General features: G+C 40.6%; 1 protein-coding gene across 5 annotated transcripts in view; it reads left to right on the top strand.

The window, feature by feature from the left end:
* LOC102291233 (glutamate receptor 3) overlaps window positions 1-21,155 on the top strand; it is a 92,257-nt gene extending 71,102 nt beyond the window's left edge. Inside the window, exons 13-16 of one of the 5 annotated variants that reach the window (XR_006055477.1) lie at window positions 10,178-10,425; window positions 11,205-11,319; window positions 14,158-14,272; window positions 15,688-15,819. Coding sequence is in view for 3 of the 5 variants with exons in the window: in XM_005927908.2 (XP_005927970.1) it covers window positions 10,178-10,425; window positions 14,158-14,272; window positions 15,688-15,933 (609 nt within the window). In the remaining 2 variants the exon portion in view is untranslated. Of the gene's footprint in view, window positions 1-10,177; window positions 10,426-11,204; window positions 11,320-14,157; window positions 14,917-15,687; window positions 15,936-19,335 lie in introns of those variants that run through there. The other 4 variants (XM_005927908.2, XM_005927909.2, XR_006055476.1 and 1 more) reach the window with 4 other exon arrangements.
* The last annotated feature ends 699 nt before the right edge of the window (window positions 21,156-21,854 follow it).

Genomic DNA, 21,854 nt, shown 5'->3' with positions numbered 1-21,854 from the left:
CAATCAGGCTTCTGATGTGAAACGCAGAGATGGCTAAAGCTCATGGCCGTGGCTACACTAGCAGTCCAGTGTTGAAAAAGCATTAACGAAACAGCACTCAGCCTGTGATGACGAAAAGGCAATATGACAGTCTTTTATCTTACGCTCCCTCATTACTCATCAGCAGGAGAGAAACAATTCATATGTTTCACAGCTGCAGCCTGTTGGCAGAAAGAGCACTTCATTTGTATTACCCCTGGGTTGCGTTGCTCACGACAACAAAATGCAAAGTCAAATCTGTGCTTTTTATTTTTGGGCGGGGGGGGTTAAAACAAAGAAGGGAAAGATAGTGTCTGCACAGCTTAATGTTTAAAACCCTTTTCTTTTTAAGTCTGCAAACTCTGGGGCTGTTTAAAAAAAGGGGGCTGCACTCAACGGTAACATCGCACATTCTAGGACACATGGCGCATGACCGCATCTTTTTTTAATTCTCTATACACCACCTCATAAATCTGTCATCACTTTCCCTTTCACCAGAGATGCCGCGCAGGTGTGTAAACAGTGTACTATATGCCTTTGTGTCACACACATGACGGATGCCAGTTACAAATTAGCTTTAGAGTCTGACGACGGAGCCACCGAAGGTCTGCTGGTAGGAACTGTCTGAGAAGTGGTCGGGAAGTCTGGAGTTTTCTTGTGTTCTGTATAATGAGCGTCCTAGATACATCCCCGAGTCTTCAAATAGGAAATGACATGTGTGAGCTGCTCTTCCAAGGGACTTTTAATTAAAGCTGTAGAAAGCTGACAAGGAAAAAAACACACTGATTAATCGGAGTTCAAGTTCTATTTCAGATCTGTTTTCAGGAAATACATTCAGGCTTAATTAGACCCATACGGCATCAACCAGCTGGAAATTTTAAATCAAGTCCAAATTTTCAAACAAGACATATGTCATCATCTCTGACATTGCTGGCCTTGAATTTTTCATGATTTCACCTTGTTTATTTTCCAGAGCTCCCCGACAAAGAGGAACAGTGCTGCAAAACATATTTATTACCTTTTTAGTACAAAGAAATACATAAAAAAGAATATTGCTTGTGGTAATAAGCTACCAAGCTCTCTAACTCCTGTGTGGATTTTAATGTATTAATATTAGTTGAATTATCCCATTATCTACTGGAGTTCAGACATTCCTCCAAGGCTGTTTTCCTCTGTGCCTGATAAATTGACACAGCTGACAGTGTGGCAATATTGCCATCGCTGTGTACACCTATGACAGAAATTTTAGAAAAGCTGCAGAGGAATTTTCAAAGAGCGGTGTCAGAGTCTGCTGATTCTGCTGCCCACAACAAGCTAGGACAGCTGGTCTGGGAGTCCGCTGACGTGCCCAGCGGAAGCCTGACTGGCTCTAGGCGCTTGGCACCGCCTCTGCCCGTTCTTGGCTCGTCTTCCCAAGACTACCCTGCTTGTTTGGGCACCCTTCTCTCCTCGGTCCTCTGTCTTCAGCCCGTCTGCTGCATTACCTTGAGACAGTGGTGGGATAGCTTCAAGCTTTGTAATGCTCTTCCTCAACACAGCAGCTGTCATGCTCTACTGCACTGCTGTGGTTTGTTTCATCATTTGAATTCCTGTCATGGATCTTTTCATGCAGCCAGTTGAATATTTGGGTTTTGGATGATTAGAAAATGATGAGTTGTACCAGCGAGGCCATGTTTATCCTCTTGATGAGGTTTTATTCCATCAGAAAGGCTTGGCTCGGTTACATTTCCAAATGTACATGGAGGCAGAAGCTGGATCATAATAACGGCCGGGATGATAAAATGAGCTGATGTGGCTGTTTAATTATGTGTAAAGACTGGGGTGAGACCATCAAAGACAACCACACTGCTGTCCCTTCATGCACCTCATTTAACAGTGTAATAATGAAAGAATGATAATTGCACAGAGAAATGAGAGTGCAGCATTGTTTTCTATTGTCCTCATAAGACTGCACATTACCCGCAAGCCTCAAGAGCGAACATCATGCATCTTACTGATCAGCAGGTGTGTTGGAGATGAGAGCAGCAGCTTGAGTGCAGTCACCAATGCATTTTACTAAGCATGAAAATCAATTTCACGTCTCAGCTACTGTGGTACAGACACGGTGGCTTCAGCAGGGTCCAACGCAATGTTTAATAAGCAGCTTTTCTTTTTTTATGCAGAGTAGACCTGCATTAGGGCACGGTAGCACGAAGAAGAGCAGTCAAGGAGATTTATGCAAGAAATTCTTAGGTTGCCCTGCAGTCATATGCAGCGCATTGTAACACAACTCCCCGAGCTCTTGTCACTTTGTGTTTCAGTACAGTGTTGGGTAAAGGGGTGGCTCCTATAAAGATTAGAGGCTGTTTGCATAAAAGGGAAAGCTGACAAAAGTGTCTAGCGCAAGATAGGCATAACCTCTGAGGAAAAACACCATACTCTGAGGGCCCAGGCGAACTTTAGATCAGCGGCAACAGCGGGCGCGAGAGCGGTTATTGGAGTCCAGCAACGAGCATCAAAGACGAGCAATTGGTATTCAGGGTGTAGCATGTGGCACTTCAATGACAAAGTACACCCCCAGAGCCTCAACTTTCATCTCTGCATACTTGAGATACAGGTAGTCCTGGCACACAGGATATTGGAGGAAAGTGGTGATGTCTACAAACAAAATGGAAGTGAAGTAAAGTCGAATGAAATGTAGTGGCGGTGTGTTTGGAGATGGCCTTTAAGATACACAAGCAGTGGAGCGTATGTAGGGGAGGCTATAATGAAAGCAGCCGGCCACGCCGAAGGAAGAATAAAAAACAGGTTGCGGTTCGAAGGGCAGTGGACAGCATCCTGGAAACGCTGCGTAATTCCAAATCAATACAGATTAAGCGGTTATTTAGAACAGAGAGGTCAGTTTCTTTGACTTTGAACTTCAAACACGTGTTTCTCCTTGAACAATTTAATGACATTATTAGCAATATTGCAATAATAGAATCTTCAGCTGATTTCAAGGAGAAGTGATCTTCAAAATACAGAAATGTAAACCTTCTTCACCTTTGTTTTCTCTTCCTCTGCATCACAGAAGACTTTAAAGACTGTTGCAGGCCAATAAGCATTCTCTAGATTGCAAAGAGATACTTACAGGGTAACCTGATTAGTCTCAGAGGAAAATCTTTTGTATCTAAAGTAGTTTAAGGTGAATAGTGGGTAATGGCAGAAAAAAAAATCTTCGTTTAAAGTTTTAACATAACTTTTCTGCAACTTCTTTTGTACTCGAAAATCCAAGACTTGTGTAAATCCAAATAAGACCATGTTTCACTAACTTCTGCAACTCGACTCAACTGCAATCTCAGTGAAACATGTTTCTTTTTAAGCAGCCATTGTTTGAAAAAAAAACCAAACGACCATATTCTTGGGGATTTTGTATTCTACAATCAATGACCACTCTCTTCACTCACCTCCATTCACTCTCTGTGTGTTTATACTAGAGATGGACCAATCCGATATTACGTATCGGTATCGGTCCGATACTGACCTAAATTACTGGATCGGATATCGGAGAAAAATAAAAAATGTAATCCGATCCATTAAATATCACGAAAGCACCTCACAAAACTTGCAACACGCCGTAACTCACCTCAGAACGTTAGCACACCTCGAACGTTACACGCGAGCAGTATGCATCACGTGATAGAGTCGGCTGTGGCATGCGGGACCTGTCGGTGGTCTGGATAGCATTTGGAGCTTCGCTAGCAACCTCGGCATTTCATCTCCGACAAAGTTATCCCCGAGAGAAGTAAAGCAAGTGTGTAAGTCCATCTCTGAATGTTTGTAAAGCATTCCTGCGTTAAGCTTATTACGAGGATCTTTCTACACACCACCACGACCCTACCATTCCACTTCTTTCTACACCATACCGCTGACAAGGCTGGTACACTGTGACAGCGGCCGCCCGGATCCATAGCAAAGTTACATACGCCCACCCCCCGGGGCGCGGGACCACAGCCAGCCATAGCGCATTAACACGGGAAAGGGGTAAGCCACCCAAAGCATACCACCTATCATTCCCTTTCTTATTCTTATCTCCCCCCCTAAAACCTGTCTAAAGCTTTATTAATAAATCAACATTACCTCTGCACCACCCACAATTTTAATTTGACTGTAACATGAATGAATCAATTACTGTAATTATAGTGAACCAACCTCATTCCAGACCAGTCTAACCATAGTCCACAGTCATTGCAACCGGCTGCACCGTAGGAGCTCTATTAGTAACTTTTTTTCCATTATACTTTGGAGGCACCCCCCCCCCAGAGACTCCCCCCACCCCCTCCCCCACCATCTGTGCAGTCTGCAATTTTGTTGAAGAAAGATGTTGAACTATTTAATATTTCTTGAAAAATAATTGATTTCTGTGCATTTTTTTTCACACTGCATCAAATTAAGGTTGATTACGTCGATTAAGCATCATGAGGTGGAGCGTGAGGGGTGGTTCCCTATTTTTTATTTATTTATTTTTGTTGTTGCTGGGAGTTGGAACCCTATTAGTTAGGTTGCTTAATATTTACGCTAAGTACTCTTTAAAATACCAGAATAGGGAGGATGGTGTAGGTTTAAGTTTATTAGATTGATCAGTATTGCTGAACTATGAAATTTTTTTTTGCATACAGGTATAACAGAATAGCTTTAGTGTAGTTGTTGTTTTAAACTTGAGTATGAACTTATACAAAATGCAGCAAGATATTTAAAAAAAACAGTTTTGTTGATTAAAAAACACTATATCGGATTCATATCGGTATCGGCAGATATCCAAATTTATGATATATTGGTATCGGACATAAAAAAGTGGTATCGTGCCGTTTATACACCACTCTGCATTTAATCATTAGTTATTATTAATCTCTGGCTCTCTTCCACAGCGTGTCTTTCGTCCTGTCTTCCTCCCCTTCACCACCAACCAGTCACGGCAGAAGGCCAGTCATCCATGAGCTGATTCTGCCGGATGTTTCTTCCTGTTAAAAGGGAGTTTTTCCTTCCCACTGACGCCAAAAGCTTGTTGATAGGGGGTTGTCTGATTGTTGGGGTTTTCATGAATCTATTATTGTAGGGTCTTTACCTTACAATATAAAGCAACCTGATGAATGTAAAAACAAAGAATTAATTTTTTTACCTGATTTTTGTTTCTGAGAGAAATGAGATCCACATATAAGGACATTTGTTTTAAATGTCGATAGAACAGCGGCAGTATAATGTCCTTGTATCTGGGTATCAGGCCCTTGTAGAGCAAAATGTATTATTTTGGTCTAGACATCCCAAAATGTGATGTCCACATACGTGGACGCCAGGTCCTAGGAGGTTAAAAACACAAAACAAAAAAACTACAATAAAACTCACTTTTATCCCAATTTATATTTGAAATCTGGTTCTTATGTCAGTTTCCATTAAGGCAACGACAGCGATACTTCCATTCAAGCATTAATGATGCCGACCAACATTTACTGGCTGGATACCCTTTTAATTAAATATCTTCTCTTATATTGCGACACAATATCTTTGCATATGAGTCATTTACTAGCAACTATAGTGTTTTAATGTTAACATCCTACTGGGAAAATGCAATCCATAAACTGTGAACCCACTGCAGTTATTGGAGACTCACAAACAGAGCCAAATGAACCAACGTTTTTCCCCTGACTGTGTTTTACTCGAGGAAAGTCCTGCTCTTTTTATTCCTCCTCTTAGGTCGGGAGGCTTAAATAACAGACCGGAGCCTGTCTTTATGCAGGAAACTCGCAGTTTCAGACAGATTTGCAGGAAAACCACCTACACAGATGATGTAACAATGTCGCCTAGGTAGGCAGATAGGTAAGTAGGAAGGAGAGTAGGCTGAGACTCACTATTTAGGTACTTTGTTATAAAGATAGCAACACTGTGCTTGATCTTAGTAATTTAAAAGGAGGGTTGTGACATTTGCATGATAGCGAATACAGAGCCATGCAACACAGGCATCACAGCCATTCCCTGTCAAATCGTGGGAATCTCATTTAGGACACAGCAGTATATTCTAACAGGGCCATTATATAGTGTAAAGGAGTGGCAAGTGTATAAATCTGTATTTATGGCCGTATTTAACTGCTCAACAAATTGTCTGTTCATTGATTATGGACTTTTACAGTCATTATTCCCTAATTGAATTTTAAATGACCACCATAGATGGGAATGTGAATGATTACATTGTAAGGGAGTAGGCTCTTAGTGGCGTGTTCTTGTGAGTGTACTGTACGTGCCATTGTGCACCAGCATTCAATAATCAAACGTCCCTCCTTCCCTGCTGGGCTCTCTCACTGAGTCTTATTTTCTCTCTCTCTATCTTGTCTAAGCGTCTCAGTGGTGACTTTAGCAGAAGCAGTGAAACCAGCCTATTTAGGTTTCGGCCGCACTTGGTCCCTACTCCCCGTCCTGCTATTGATGAATTGACTTCATAAAGCACTGAGGCAGCACACTCTGTCGTCAGTAATCAATGCCCAGATCCATTCTTTTCTCTTCATTCTAGGAGGCGTCTGGAGCTTTCCCACCACTGAACAGATGAGCCCCGTGTCTTTGGGGAAATGTCCTCCAAAAACTAGCGTCCTTTTCACGCTGTCTGACACATGCAAACTGAAGACATTGAATGTGGCTGTTGTCAAATATAGCACATCTAACTCTCCTTAGCCTCATCTGTTGTATTTGAATTAAAGCAGATCAGCTATCGTTACAGCTTGAATTCCTTTTCATCTGAGCTCTGAACATTTTTCATGCAGGCTTTTTAATTTGTGTTATGCTGCTGTCTCATTTCATTCTCACCCTTCGCCCGGTTAGACTGTAACAGATGCCAGCAAACAAATTGTATATGATTACATAAAGCAAGTAAAAGCACTTTTGTTGGTCAAGGTTAATGCTTTTGTTTATTAACAGAAATGCATCAGAGATGGATTTGCTCTAGTTACAGGGGGCTTTTTACCAATTCATGTGCCTGTGCTCTGGTCAGTATGTTTGGGCGCATAAAGCCACAGGTGTCAGCACGTTAACTTAACTGTATGACAATTGTGCCCATTGTTTGGTTTTTTTAATTAAGCATGCTAAATATATAAAATATCAAAGGTAAAACACTTTTTGTACAGCAAACTGTCATGTTCCTGTGAGGATCATGAGAGGATTGTTTTCACAGACAGGCACCAGGTTATATCAGGGTATATCATTGTCCCTGGCAGGTCCCTGGGGTCCTGTAACTAGGGCCTGCTGTTGGTGCCCTAGACCAAGCTGAAAAAAAGGAGACAGAGTTTTCTGTTCAGTGGCCACCAGACTGTGGAACTGTCTTCTTTATGATTTTAAATCAGTGGTCTCTTTTAAAAGCCAGTTAAAAACACATCTTTTAAAATCTGATTTCTATTAATTTCTCTTGATTTGTTTTTTTTATCAGTTGTTGGCTGTTGTGAAGCTGTCATGATCCTGGGTCTCTGACCCAGCGTTTTCAGTTTACGTTTTGAGTTTCTAATAGTGCTGTCTGCGTTAATCTCATTAAAATAACGCTAACGCCATAACCGCATTAACGCGGCAAATCTCCCTTAGCAAGTTAGCGTGGATCGCCCTGTGCGTGGGGCTGCACGGCTGCGTTAAGGCGGTTAGCTCGTTAGTGCGGTTAGCTTGCTAACGCGTTTGCGCAGCCCCACGCACAAGGCGATCCACGCTAACTCACTAAGGAAGATTTGCCGCGTTAAGGCGGTTATGGCGTTAGCGTCATTTTAATGAGATTAACGCTGACGGCACTGGTTCTTAAGTTATCCCTTTAAATATGTTGAGTAATGGGATTATCATTTGGTTACCTTAAGTTTAGTTTAGTTAGGTTTCACTTTGGTCTTCTCTGTTAGTCTGTCATGTTTCTTGCCCTCTTGTCCATGTTGTCAAGTTTGTGTTGTCATGTTGTCGTGGTTCTATCTTCCATCTTCCAGGTATATTTGTATCCACATGTCCAGGCCAAGTTTCATGTTTAAGATTTTTCCCTAATTAGGTTGTTTATTGTTTATTCTCATCTTTGTTTGCCTTAGTATTTTTCCATCAGCCATATTAAACGGCTCGCCTTTTGTCCTCCTCACATTCATACAGTCTGCTTCGGCATACTGTGACAGAAGCACTCTATGATTTTATATTTTGAAAGGTGCTTTATAAATAAAGTTTTACTTACTTACTTACTTACAAGCTTTAATAATAGCAATGCTAATGATGCTAATAGTGCAGGGGAATAACAAAGTCTAAAAACCAGGAAACACTTGGAATATCTAGCTCGAGGCAGAGAAAGGATACACAGCTAGAGGGGATAGCTCAAAAAATGGGCAAGGGAGTACTGGAACAATATATACAAAAGGTAATCACTCCCTCTATACCCACACCCAGTCTTGTTATCTTAATTTACTAACATTATGAATTATTCATTCTTGTTACACTAATGATTTGTGGTATGAAGAAAAAAAAGGCCACAGCAAAGTACGCTATGTTGCCAAAAGTAAATATTCCACTGTCAGCTGTTAGTGGTATTATAACAAAGCAGAAGTGGCTGAATTGTTCCGTCACAGAGCAGATGCTGAGGCGCATAGTGCATCCAAACTTCATGTGGCCAAAAAAATTAGCTCAAGGACACTGTGTAGAGAGCTTCATGGAAGCTACAGCTCTACACATCCAAGCCTTACAGTGCAAAGCACATTGCCACTGGACTCTAGAGCAGTCGAGACTTGCTCCCTGGAGTGACGAATCACGCTTCTCCATCTGGCAATCTGATGGACGAGTCTGGGTTTGGCAGTATCCAGGAGAACAGTACGACTTTTTGGACAATTTCATGTTCCCAACTTTATGGGAACAGTTTGGGGATGCCCCTTTCTGTTCCCTCATCGTGCACCAGTAGACAAAACAAGGTCCATAAAGACATGGATGAGCAAGTTTGGTGTGGAAGTACTTGACTGGCCTGCAAAGAGTTCTGCCCTCAACCTGAAAGAACACCTTTTGGGGTGAATTAGTGCAGAGACTTTGAGCCAGGCCTTCTCGTCCAACATCAGTGTCTGATCCGACTAATGCATTTCTGGACGAATAATAAAAAATTCTGATAAACACACTCTAAAACCTTTCAAGAAACTGTTACAGCTGTAAATATTTGGCCGACATCATTTTAAACCCTGTAGATTAAAAATAAGATGCTTCTCCAGTCCATGTGTGTTTGAAAGCAGATGAGCAAACACTTTTGGCAATATAGTGTATCTCTGGCAGATTTTGGCATTTTCTACGTGCAAATTTATGATTTTTTATTTTTTACTTTTTGCTCTTCCTTTTTCTGGCCTTTGCTTAAAAGAAAGTGTGTTGGCTTTTTTTGTTTGTTTGTTTTTTAATGTGGGATCCAATCTTCAGCACTTGGAAAGTATGGCTCATCACTGCTTGGACCAGGATCACACCGGGATGTGTGAAATGCCTATGCCAAAATAAATCCAGCGGCATTGAATAATTTAATTGATGCTTATTATAGATAGTGCCCGACTCCTCCAGATTTTACAGGCTCACTAAGCCTGTCTGCGGGCGCCGGGAAAATGCTCATCCTTGTCACTTTGTGATGGGTTGCCTTGTTGTTCGCTTCTCTCGCTTCGTCTACAGTGCAGAGTCACAGTTGAGATATTTCATTAGCAGTGTTGTTGAAATAAATGAATGTAATAAGTTCTACAAGTTAAATTAGGACCATAAACTCAGGCTCAGCCCACTGAGGCTGAACTTTCAGGAAACAAATCCGAGGCCTGTGCAAATTTTTCAGATAGAATGATCATTACCTGCAATTTACACCCTTTCAATTGTTAAAGATCTTTTTTTGCATAACTGATTTTTCCATTCAGTGAATTTCAAGTGACGTACTTAAAGGGTACATTTTCAGAATGCTGATAAAAGGAATGGATTTTGTAAATTCTTGTACTTCATGATCTAATAAAGGTCTGTCAGCTCTATTCCCTGGAAGTATTTAAAGATATCACACATTTTCATTCCAAGATGTCTATAAATACTTCACGATGCCATTTTTTAAATCGTATGATCACGAAGCACAAAAATATGCCGAAATCCATTGCACATGTGTGATTTTTCAGATTTCTAAGCTACTCCTTTTCTCCCTCTCTTCTCTGCGCAGCGATCCAAAATAGCAGTTTACGAGAAGATGTGGTCGTACATGAAATCCGCTGAGCCCTCTGTGTTTGTTAAGACCACACCCGATGGCGTAGCCCGGGTACGAAAGTCGAAGGGCAAGTTCGCCTTTCTCCTCGAGTCCACCATGAACGAGTACATCGAGCAGCGGAAGCCGTGCGACACCATGAAAGTCGGCGGGAACCTCGACTCGAAAGGCTACGGTGTGGCGACGCCCAAAGGCTCAGCATTAAGGTGGGTGGAATAATATAACAATATCCCCTATGTTGTTATAGTATTCCACCTACCCTGATGTTCCCCTGTTGTCATTCTCTTCTCTTCCTCTCCTTACTTTTTTTTTTCTTGTTAATGGACACAGAGGTAATGGTTGTATGCCTTTCATTGCACTTAGATACAAAAGTTAATTAACGATATTTAATGTTGTATTTCTAAAGAGTTGCCGTTTTATAGCAGAGCAGTCAAATCCAGATAATGAGACTAAAGCTAACAATAATTTCATATTTATGTCTCTCTCACTGCTTTTCTCTCTCCTTCGATCTCTCCTTCTGTCCCGTGTGCTGTCCTACCTGACTGTTGTGTTGTCACTTTTAATTTAACAGTTCAATGGTTTTTCAATTTAGCCCTTAAAAGCTGCGCTGTCACTTGTGACGAATGTTAATTGCATGATGTTTGTTGTTGTTACTTTTCTTCTCAATGACAAGTGTCCCCATCCCGCACACTTCAGTTCTAAACTACGTAACCCTTTATGCCACCTTTTTCCAAGATTTAACACTGTCTCTACCTCATACGAGCCTTTCTTATCTCTCTATATTCCTGAAATTCTTAAACAATTTGTCCTTCCCTAGACCATTCTGATTTTAACCGATAGTTTTCTGTGCATAAGCCCCCTGCTTTGACAGTGGTAGCCTCTCTACCATTAACTACTCTCATGATGCTTAGTACGATTATTACCTTGCATTAGATTTCTCACGGACCTGTGCATTTTCTTACAAGTTATGTTTTATCGTTTCAAGAAATGCTGTTAACCTGGCAGTTTTAAAACTGAATGAGCAAGGCCTCTTGGACAAATTGAAAAACAAATGGTGGTACGACAAGGGAGAGTGCGGCAGCGGGGGAGGTGACTCCAAGGTCAGCCTCGATGTCACCACAATCGGGTACCATAGTGCAGAGTAATCGGCAAGGCTGTTGGAACAAACCAACCAGAACCAAACCAACTGTCTGCCCCCAACCAACCTGCTGCTGCCCCAAAGGCAGATTACCAAATTTACCGACAGTCTGACCAGACGGCTTAACGGCTCAGATCAAACTGAGGAGCTCTTGCTTAACCAACAGAAAAATATTTATGGATGCCAAAGGTAAACTTCTACAAGACGAAGAAGAGTACAGAAGAGAGTTAGGACACATGTTTCTGTTTGACAAAGTAGTGTTTACAGGAAAGGACAAATGTGAATGTGTCTGCCCTGCCGCTGTGAAAGGTTGAGCCTTGTTTATTCACCCTTACTCACGTGTGGGACAGATCACCCAGCCTCAAATATTAGGGCTTTATTTAGGCAGCTTTGATGAGTATAGCCAGTTGGTCTAATTCAAGAACAGACTTTGCCAGCGACACTGAACTGAAAAGGCTTTCATTTTAGGTGAGATGAGGTGAGGTGAGGTGAGATTTGCTAATCCTTTAAAATATGGCTTCGCAGTACTTCACCACTGCTGCTTCACTTCTATGACAGTGGACGACAACTTAAAAGCCAGTTCACCTTAATAGCAAACAAATAAAAAAACAGATCAACCGCTAAACGGCCGCTCAACAGAGGCCGACAAGAAAGCAAGGGGAACAGCGGCGTCTTGAGGGGACTAAGCATTGCAGGCAAACGTGAGAAGTCTAATTAAAGAAAAAGACTTTTTAATGGGAGCTCTGGTAAACCACCTGTGGTTTGGTTCCACTGCATGCAGTTTTAATTGAACACATTAATAACCCAGCTGTGACCCTTTTGACCATCAGATCTCTCCATCTTTAACATGTGGTTAAATGATGAATGACTGTCCCGTGACAGCTTAGCGTAATGCCACTTAGACCTAAGTACCATTAAGCATTGTGCTTCTCTCTCCAGATTACATATACCATAAGGCACGAGTATGATATCTTTTAAAACGCAGGTCATTTTTATGACAAACGATGCTGTCGACACACATAGGATGATATAGGTGGGCGACATGGCGACATTACAGTCAAGCTGCAAGATCCCATGAAATGCAGATTGTGTCTTTACGCTCTGTCATTTCTGTCATGATTGGCTTGGACTCCAATGAGCAGGTAAGGAGCTGCGATGCATTTCTGTACTCACCGCAAGAGGCTTCATGAGGCACACGTGAAATAAAGCTAAACAAGGGCTTTCATTACTGAAAAGCATTGTTCAAAAGTCACATTCTTTTTCAGTGTTTTGCTAACATCGTTGTGTTCTGTAGTCAATGAGCTCAGGCCGCCTCCCTGTGCTGTTCAGAGCTTTTGAAAGCATCTGTCTCTTGCGCTGCCATCGATCTATTATCATGCACAGGTATGTACCGTCTGTCTGTTTCCTGGCTTGTTTTGACTCTCCGGGACTCAGTGGAAAGGTCTGATTAGGTGGAAATAAAGCGGCCTGAAGCGCTGTGTTCCAAACAGTGAACCGCCTGGCCCCTGTCCTGCTCACAACTACATGCTCCAGCCGACATCTGGAGATGCACATAAGCGTGCACGCGTGCTGCATGCGCACGCACTTAACACTGCTCTTTCTTGCCCTTAGGCGAAACACGGCGCTGCCTAGATTGAGTTTCAGACACAGAGCATGTTACAGGGTAATTGCATTGTTAATCAATGTCTCTCCAAGCCAAGACAATGGTATGGTCTTCACAGTCTGTTTCTCCAGATTGGTGATGAGGGATATATAGTGGTGTAATCTTCTCTCAGTGCATTATGCATTGCAAGACATCCCCTCAGGGGACATTGTTCCCAGGGAGTAGTCACTAATTTATCGATCCACTACATTTTCTTTGCTTCCAGTTTGCTTTTCCTTCTCACAGAGAGATTTACCTAAACCAGTATAGTCATAATACAACTACAAAATGATGATCTTTATTGAGCCATGCAAAGAAATTTTTTTACCTCCTCTGAAGTAATTTACCCCAATAGACTATTATGCAAATGTATGTTGACATGCAATACTACAATGTCATGATATACCTTCTGGAGTTATCAAGCAGCAGGAAACAGCTGTGTCAAACGTCAGATTGTGCAGCTGCAGGCAAATACGAGATGAGTTAAATTCCACCGAATCTTTTTGAGCTTAGTCCTGCAGCTGCCTGCAGTTTAGTTGGGACACACTCATCTGACACTAATCTGGTGTAATTGGAAGATAAGGTTTTCTTAGCGATATGTCAGGATAGAACATGCGAGAATTAATTAGGCTTTCACTTTTGGGCACAGTTGCTTGAATGGGAAATTGGTTGTAATACCTCCAGAATTGACTGTTGTCACTGCAGTGACAGTTAGCATTAGCCGACGCAGGATTACACTGACATTGCATATGCAAAGGTTTCTTTCACTGCTTAGATTTTTCTGTTTGTTAAGACAACTGCTCATGTTGGAATGAACTTGTTAAATGCTGCACTGAAAGCCTCTGCGACTACTACAACCCCCACACACAAAGAACCAGCGTGCACCAAGGCGCTTTTTGATGTTTATAGACTTGCAGATTGTACTTTGCGTACCTGCTTGTCGCCCCATGAACAGCGTCTGCCGATTACTCAAAGCGATATGGGTAGGTCCTGGCTTTAGAGTAGGGGTTTAAAGGTAATAGGTAGAATGCCTGCTCTTTGTGATGTTGAATAGCCAGGTGCCCTGCTTTATCGCTTTGTAAAGTATGTAGTAGTTTAAAAGTTGAATAACATAAAATAACATAATATAATGTTATTTATGTTATTTCCCACGTGAAGAACTCCTGTAAACCTTGCAGTATTGAAACTCAGTGAACAAGGCATCTTAGACAAGCTGAAAAACAAATGGTGGTACGATAAGGGTGAATGTGGAACCAAGGACTCTGGAAGTAAGGTCAGTCGCTGCAGGTCTTTTGTACTGATTCCAAATTGCATTTTGACGTACTGTTCATATGCAAGACAAAGACTTCTCTGACATCTATAGTATGCATTCTGTTTATTTGCTACACATAGTTTTTTTCTTTTCTTCAGTTTTTCTGCCACGAGCTGTTAACACAGCTCACCGGTGGCTTTAATCCAAGGCACTGTTTCCCCAGATTCACCGTTTTGTTTTTTTTTTCTTTTTATGCTGTAGAAATGACTTTTTGACAACATAAAGACTCATTTTTGTGTGTGAAAACTGTAATGGTAATGCTGCGGGGACGTTTCTAAAGTGCCTTTAAGACACACTCTTTTGATTGAATCACAGCAGTTAATAGTTGTTGATAAATGCTATTTTTTGCTCATTTTCATTCTTGACATTCATGATACTTTGACCATTATGCTGCTGCTTCTATTTACCACACTGTTAATGAAAATTTGATTTATTTGTGTTGTTACTAGTTTGCATCAAGATGTGTCTATTAGATTCTTTGGCCTCCTGTGGTGTGATGAACAAGCAAAGCCTCTTATTGTGATGATTTACACAAATTCAACTTCTCGAAGCGGAGAGAGCACCGTAGGGTGTCCTCTAAAATCATCTGGCTGCTTTCGGATGAGGTTAGAGGTTTTGTTTGCACATTGCAAGAAGTTGAGGAATGTAATACACCCACTATTTAACCCTCTGAGATACAGTTAAAGCTTCAGGTTACAGGTTAGAGTTGCTAGATAGCATCATGGTAACGCCATGCTCATAGGGTTAAACTGCAAATAGTAAAACTCCAATGAACAAATTTTATTGAATATGTTTGGTAAGTGAACAGCAGCAAAATGGTTTGATATATATTTTTATATAGTGTTTTTTAATTGAGCTATCATTCATCTACTATGAATTTGACTGTATTGTATGACAGTGTTGCCATTAGAGAATTGAAAGGGCAGGGATGTTCACAGCTGTCGACCTATGCGATACTGACCAGCTTCCTTATATGGTCAAGAGCAGAAGCCATTTTACATGTATGAAGCATAGCGCCAGGTTAGCTCTACATTCACCAGCAAGAGTTGGCTTCTTTCTCCTAAGTGGAGAACGGTTTGACTATATCTGAATCTCAAGTTCCTCATAAATTTGTAACATAGCAATATAATTTCAGTTGAAATTGCTTAGCAGCTCGTTACATGTTTCATTTCTGTTGCTTGTAGCTGTTAGTAACCATAAACAACCTTTGGTAGCATCAGTAATATAGAGCATGATAATCTAGAGTATGATCATTTACCACTTAAGTCAGTTTTACTGTTGAGTCGAGGCTCAGTTTGAAGGATGCAGGCTGCATTTTGTTCTTTTGCCCTAGCTCCACTGCAAAACTCTTAACGATGTTATTCACTTCCCCCCAGGACAAGACAAGTGCTCTCAGCCTAAGCAATGTGGCTGGTGTCTTCTATATTCTGGTCGGAGGGCTGGGGCTGGCCATGATGGTGGCACTGATAGAGTTCTGTTATAAATCACGACAAGAAACCAAACGGCTGAAAATGGCCAAGAATGCCCAGAATTTTAAGCCGGCTCCCCCGACCAACACCCAGAACTTTGCCACATACAGAGAAGGCTACAACGTATACGGAACCGAGAGCGTTAAGATCTAGAGGTACGTCGCCTCGCCTTACTATTCCCATCATGCACTCCTGCCATATCAGTCAGAATTAAGTCTTCCACTGTCTGTTTGGTATGTAGCTACTGTTTGTGAAATTGTTTGGTGAAAAAGCACACTGTTGTGTAGCATATAGCTTTGTGTGTAGCATGTCAAGCAACACGCCCGATCGTATCAACCTACAGTATTCTGTTCTTTGTTTTGTTCTGTGACACAATTTAAAAAAATGACCCTGAGAGGTTAAACACACTGCCACCTAAGAAAACACGCGCAAACAGAAAAACGCTACAAAAGGACACAAAACACAAAGAAAGGTGAATAAAAGACAATGAAAGAAGAAAAAACACAACAAAAGTAATAAACTGGTTCTTATACGACACTTTTTTACTCTCCTTGAGCATACAAACCACTTTATACAACCTGCCTCATTCACACAAGCACTTTCTTCTACTGCTAAGTGCTTTCTATTTAACATTCAGGCACATTCACACTTAGATGGATGCATCGGAAAGCAACTTCATCTTGCAAAAGAGTACTTTGGCATGCGGACTGGCTCGAATCACCAACCTTCCAATTAGTAGATGACCTGCTCTACCTCCTGAACTACAGCCACCAAAAAACTGTGTTTTGGAGGAGACAATAACGTGGCATAAACACTGCACTGAGACATGTTTAAAAGAAGTGGGTGAATCATATGTGTTGTGAGAGGGAAAAAGATGCAGGATAATGTGCGTTTTAATCGCATGATTCATATACATGTTTACCATTAGCCACTTGTAACTTCCGCAGCTGTTCCATCACATTATTGTTCCTACAAAAACACTTTAGTTCTGTTCTGTGATGTTATTTTGGAAACTCTTGCTCCTTTTTTTAAATTTCCGTTGGGTTTTGTATGCTTTTGCAGCATTTTTCTATTTCCTTGTGTTTTCTTAAGTTACAGCGCATTTGACGTCTCAGGGCCACTGTACTCAGCATGAGGTAAAAATGAGGTAAAAACAGCATTAGATAAAGAACAACAACTATCAAACCATGTCATCATTTAACAAAAAGTTAGCTAAAATGCAAAAGCATTGTGTGAAAAGCTAAGTACGCCCATACTCCGTGCTCAGCAATTAAGATTAGCAACCAAATACTGCTAATCAAATGTACTGGATTAACTGATCAACAGCAAGTGTGAGTGTGTCTATAAAGGCAGCGGTTCTGGCAGAATTCGGGTGTGTGTTAACACAATGCCAAAGAGAGAAGACATCAGCAATAATCTTAGAGAAGCAATTGTTCCTGCCCATCAGTCTGGGAAGTCTATTTCCAAACAATTTAAAGTCCATCATTCTACAGTGAAAAAGATTATTCACAAGTGGAAAACATTCAAGACAGCTGCCAATCCTCCCAGGACTGTGCCTCCCAGCAAACTCACCCCAAGGTCAGACCATGCAATGCTCAGAGAAACTGAAGGAAATTCAAGTTTTTGTTTAGAATTCCTTTAGTTCTACAATTTTTTTTTTTTAAATCTTTAAATCTCACTTACTTTTGTGGCTCAGTCACTCAAGAGTACAAAATCAGATTGCAGCACAGGTCGCCTGCTGGGGTCGACATATCATAAAAGATATGTAATTAAAAAAAAAAAAGGCTGACAGATTGGCAACATGTTGCAATCAGTTGCAGTCACTCTGCACCGATGAGCGCAAGTGGTCTGCGGAACGTTTCTTTGCAACATGGTTGCCAAATCATTTTATTCTGACGTGTACAACAGATTTGTGATTTTAATACAGTTAATTGGTGTATTATGTCAGACAGTAGCATTGAACACAGTAGCTGACTGTATATGACTGTAGCATTACTTTGTTTCTGTTAAACTTGTTGATTAGCTTTTTAGTTTTGGGCTCCATGTAAGCACTAAATTCTCCTCTGTTTTCACTACCTAATCATTTGTCCTGTACAGGAAGGTAAGATATAGTGCAAGCTTTTCGGGAAACTTTATTTACCAAAGAAAAAAGCTGCATACTTCATCTAGAAGTATTACATGTAAGAGTGCATTCAATTTCCAAAACATGCTGTGTTTTGTGAAACCTCTTGGCTAAAAGAGAATTAAAATAGATGTAGGTTCAGGTTCTGGTAACACACTTACGCTTGTTTAAATTTCAGACCTCAATGAAATTGTTCCTTATTACGGGTCTTTCAAATTTCAGCTTATTTAATACAGTATTATCTTCATTTATGACTTCATGGCCTCATTTAGAGAAAAACAGACAATAAAGCAGGATATGTATGCAGCACCCACAGTTTTCAGGCAGATGCCTCTTGCTTGGCTTCAAAAAACAAACTAAAAAAAGCAGCAATGTGCAAAGTGGCCAAAATGTGCAAAAAAGGCATTTCCAAACTAGTTTCTGAAGCGACAGCAGGCATCTCTATACTCATTCTAAAGTAAAACCAAATGAAACGGGCCAAAAGGTGTTAAACTACATAGTGATAAAGGAATATGGGATGTGTGATAATTCTCCGAGTGTTTATCACTACAAGCAACCTCCACCACATTGCACAGAGCCATTGCTAATATAAATAGTGTTTTGAAGCTTTAAGAGCATCTACCTTATCCTTACCAGGAATATAGACCACATCATCCTGAATGATCCACAGAGTGCACTGACCTGTTTTCATGGGTTTGTTTACTACGCATAATTCTACTGGAAAAAAAAAAACCTCCAGAGAAAATGTCAGAGACCAATGAGAAGTTGCAGACTACCTCTGCAGCAGTTCTACAGAAATTCACTGAATAAAGATAAGCATGCACTGATAGGGACATAATTAAAAATTCATCTTGGATTTGATCAGATTGTTTGCACGTGTGCTCTCATTAGACACAAAGTGTGACTTGTCAACAGATTTTCATTGAGAACACATTTTTTCAATCAGTTCTTTATTCTGAGCGAAGGAATCCACCGGCGCTCATTTCTTTTCTTTCGTTTCGACTGTTTACACAAGAGGCTTCTGTAGTGTGTTTCTGTGTTCTTCTGACTGGTTTGAAGTGGGCAGGACTTGGTTGGAAAGAGGTGATGTCATGTGCGTCAGACAGTCAAAGTCTGATCACAGTCGAGGGAGTTGTTTGCCTTTCCTTCCCACAAACCGTGTCAGCACAGTCATGATGAAATAGGTTAGGATGGAGGCAGAAAGATGTATTTTTCCCTCATGTTGTTAATTTGGTTAAAGATATTTGATGTTGACGAGTGAATTGTAGAGCCTTTCAAACAAAGCTTTATATAATAAAAGATACTGCATTTCAGCCAATAAGGAAATCCCCACATTTTATTTTGTAATAAAAAGTCATGTGTTCAACATGAGTTGTCCAGAACAAAAGTTAACTTTTTCCATTGTTTGCTTTTGTTTTTTTGTGCTGTCACAGGTTTAGGAAACATTTCCATTTTCCCTTACAACTGTGACTATATCTAAGAAAGGCACAGGATCACGAGGATTGCCAGATCCTCCTGGGCGGACACGGCACGATAATCTGCAATGACGACACGACTGGACTGGTCATGGGACGAGCCTGCGTGGTTCCCTCCTATCAGTGCCTTATGGAACTCCAAGTCCAATCAATGCAACTCATTGATAATATTGCTTTTTGCTTGAAACGCATACAAAACAGAGGACTGGTGCAGTAATATATCTATATATATATATTTATATATATAGATATATATGACGTGACATGAATGAGAGAACAAAAGCCATCATTTGCAACCCTAAGCACATTTTGAAGTGCCAGAAAGACGACAAATCTCACATGACAAGTGTATAATTGGTTTCTTGTATTTAATGCGATCAGATTACTCTTCATTCTTCTGCTGCCAGATTTTCACTGGTTCTGTGTGTTCAGATTATTTTATTAGATCCACACAGTGCACTGTTACACACTGGTTACAATGACATAGCTTTTATACTGCTCTAAGTCACTTCTAGTGACCATGTACTAGTTTTAAAAGATTTATCTTATTAGAGTGAAATGCTATTTCAGTCCAAAACAATGACGTGTGTCGTTTGTACTCTTAACTCTGGTGCTGCTGCCACTGTCTTCTGAAAGTTTGACGGGACCCACGGAGATGAGAAGATGACCTGGTTCGGCTTTCACGCGCTACGGGACCAGATCATAATTCACACTTCCGATACTGCCAAGAGTGTGTTTTGTATGACGAGTGTGTAAAGCAAAGTATTTATGCCTGGGGAAAGAGAAATCTGTTTGTGATTTACAGTTTGTAAAATATCAAAGGGGCACTGACTCACTAAGGTTTGTCGCTCCGAACAGTGTTTTTTCCTGAGTCATTCAAGTCTTCTGTACATCAAAGTAATACCAAACAAAAAAGGGTAATTCAATTGTAGATTAACTGCAGTCCAATTAAAGGATAACAGTAATGGCTTTTAAACTGTAGTATTTTGGATTACCTTACCATTTTCGTTAACAACTGCACATTTTACAATGAGCTGTGGTTCGCTTTTTGATTTGATTTCCTTTAATGAGCATTACAGTGTTTAGTGACTTCACTTAGTAAATGAAAATTACAAAAAAAAAAAATTATGAATAAAATGGAAAATAGATTTCTACAAGGTTAAACCAGGGAGAGTCCTGGAGCTTAGCACATTTACATATTGCTGTAAGAATTTCTTTTCTTTCAAAAAGACTGTGATTCCATAGGATTTAGGGAGACACTTATCAAATCACCTGAAACTATGGGCAGATAGTTTTATATATATAAATATATATAAATATTTAAAAAACTGACAATGTGAAAAAAAGAAAGAGCAAACAGAGAAAGATGTGTACATTTAGATAAACGAGAACTATTTATATGACACAATTGAATATTGATTTCCCCTTTTTTCCTCCTTGTTTGTTGTTTTTTTGTTTTATTTTATAAGAAATTGCATGTGAAATCAATGATGCTTGACGAGCTCTGCTACTCACAAAGCCACCTTAGGTTTAATGCTAGAAAGCCAGCCCTAGTAATTCTTTTAGTAGAATCACTTTCACCGTTTTTGTTTTCTATTTTTTCTCTTTTCTTTTTTTTTTGTACGTCTCACCTTCTGCAAAAAGAAAACATAATATCGCCAGGCGTAGTAGTGGGTACAAAAGAGCAAAAGATGCATGCATAATTTGCTGAACCTCATTAGTGAGGCGCTGTATAGAGAATTTTAATACATTTTGTAAATAAAAATGTACAGAAACGGTTCCTGTGTCCTTGTGCGTGTGCTTTCACAACATTGTTTAAACCCGTCTGCGTTGAACAAAACACTGGGGCTGATTCAGTGGCCTGAAGGGATTATAGGAAAACATCTCAGCAGAGGTTAAACACACTGCATACTTTAAATCGAGCATGATACTGCTGGAGTATGAGCATCCCGGGCAGCCCGCTCCCTCTCCTTGCAGACAGCAACACAGAGAGCAGAGTTTTTCCCTATACCAGTTCAACATTGATCTGTGGAAGTATGTGTGCATGTTTCGGATCAATAGTTAGCACCATCTGGTTCTCTCTCTGTGTCTGCATTGCATCTACTGATTGAGGGCTCCATTGACAGCTTCATCTGGCATGTGATCTTTTTTTCGCCTTCTCTCTCCATCAGATGCTTTGCGACACAATCAATAATGTATTATTACGGCCGCAAACTGCCCGCACACAATACTGCGCACGCACACGTGTCGCATCAGTCATAATTTCAGCGCGCGTTTTCAACTTTTTAAAACTATTTTTCAGGGAGGACGCATTCATGTGGATTTACTAAAACAAATCCAGCCAAGGGAAAGGAGAGTGGGGGGTGTTAATCACGTTAACTCTCAGCTTCTTATTCCCACAGTGTAAATTCTCACATACACTGCAGAGTAAACCAGGCACAAAGCGCAGTAGATTGCCCAGTCTGTGTTATTTTACT

This window comes from Haplochromis burtoni, unplaced genomic scaffold (genome assembly GCF_018398535.1).
Source record: "Haplochromis burtoni strain Fernald_Lab_line unplaced genomic scaffold, NCSU_Asbu1 Contig_10, whole genome shotgun sequence".
In the NCBI taxonomy this organism is placed as follows: Eukaryota; Metazoa; Chordata; class Actinopteri; order Cichliformes; family Cichlidae; genus Haplochromis; species Haplochromis burtoni.
The sequence above is the reverse complement of the archived record's forward strand: the minus strand, read 5'-3'. Positions and strand labels throughout refer to the sequence as shown.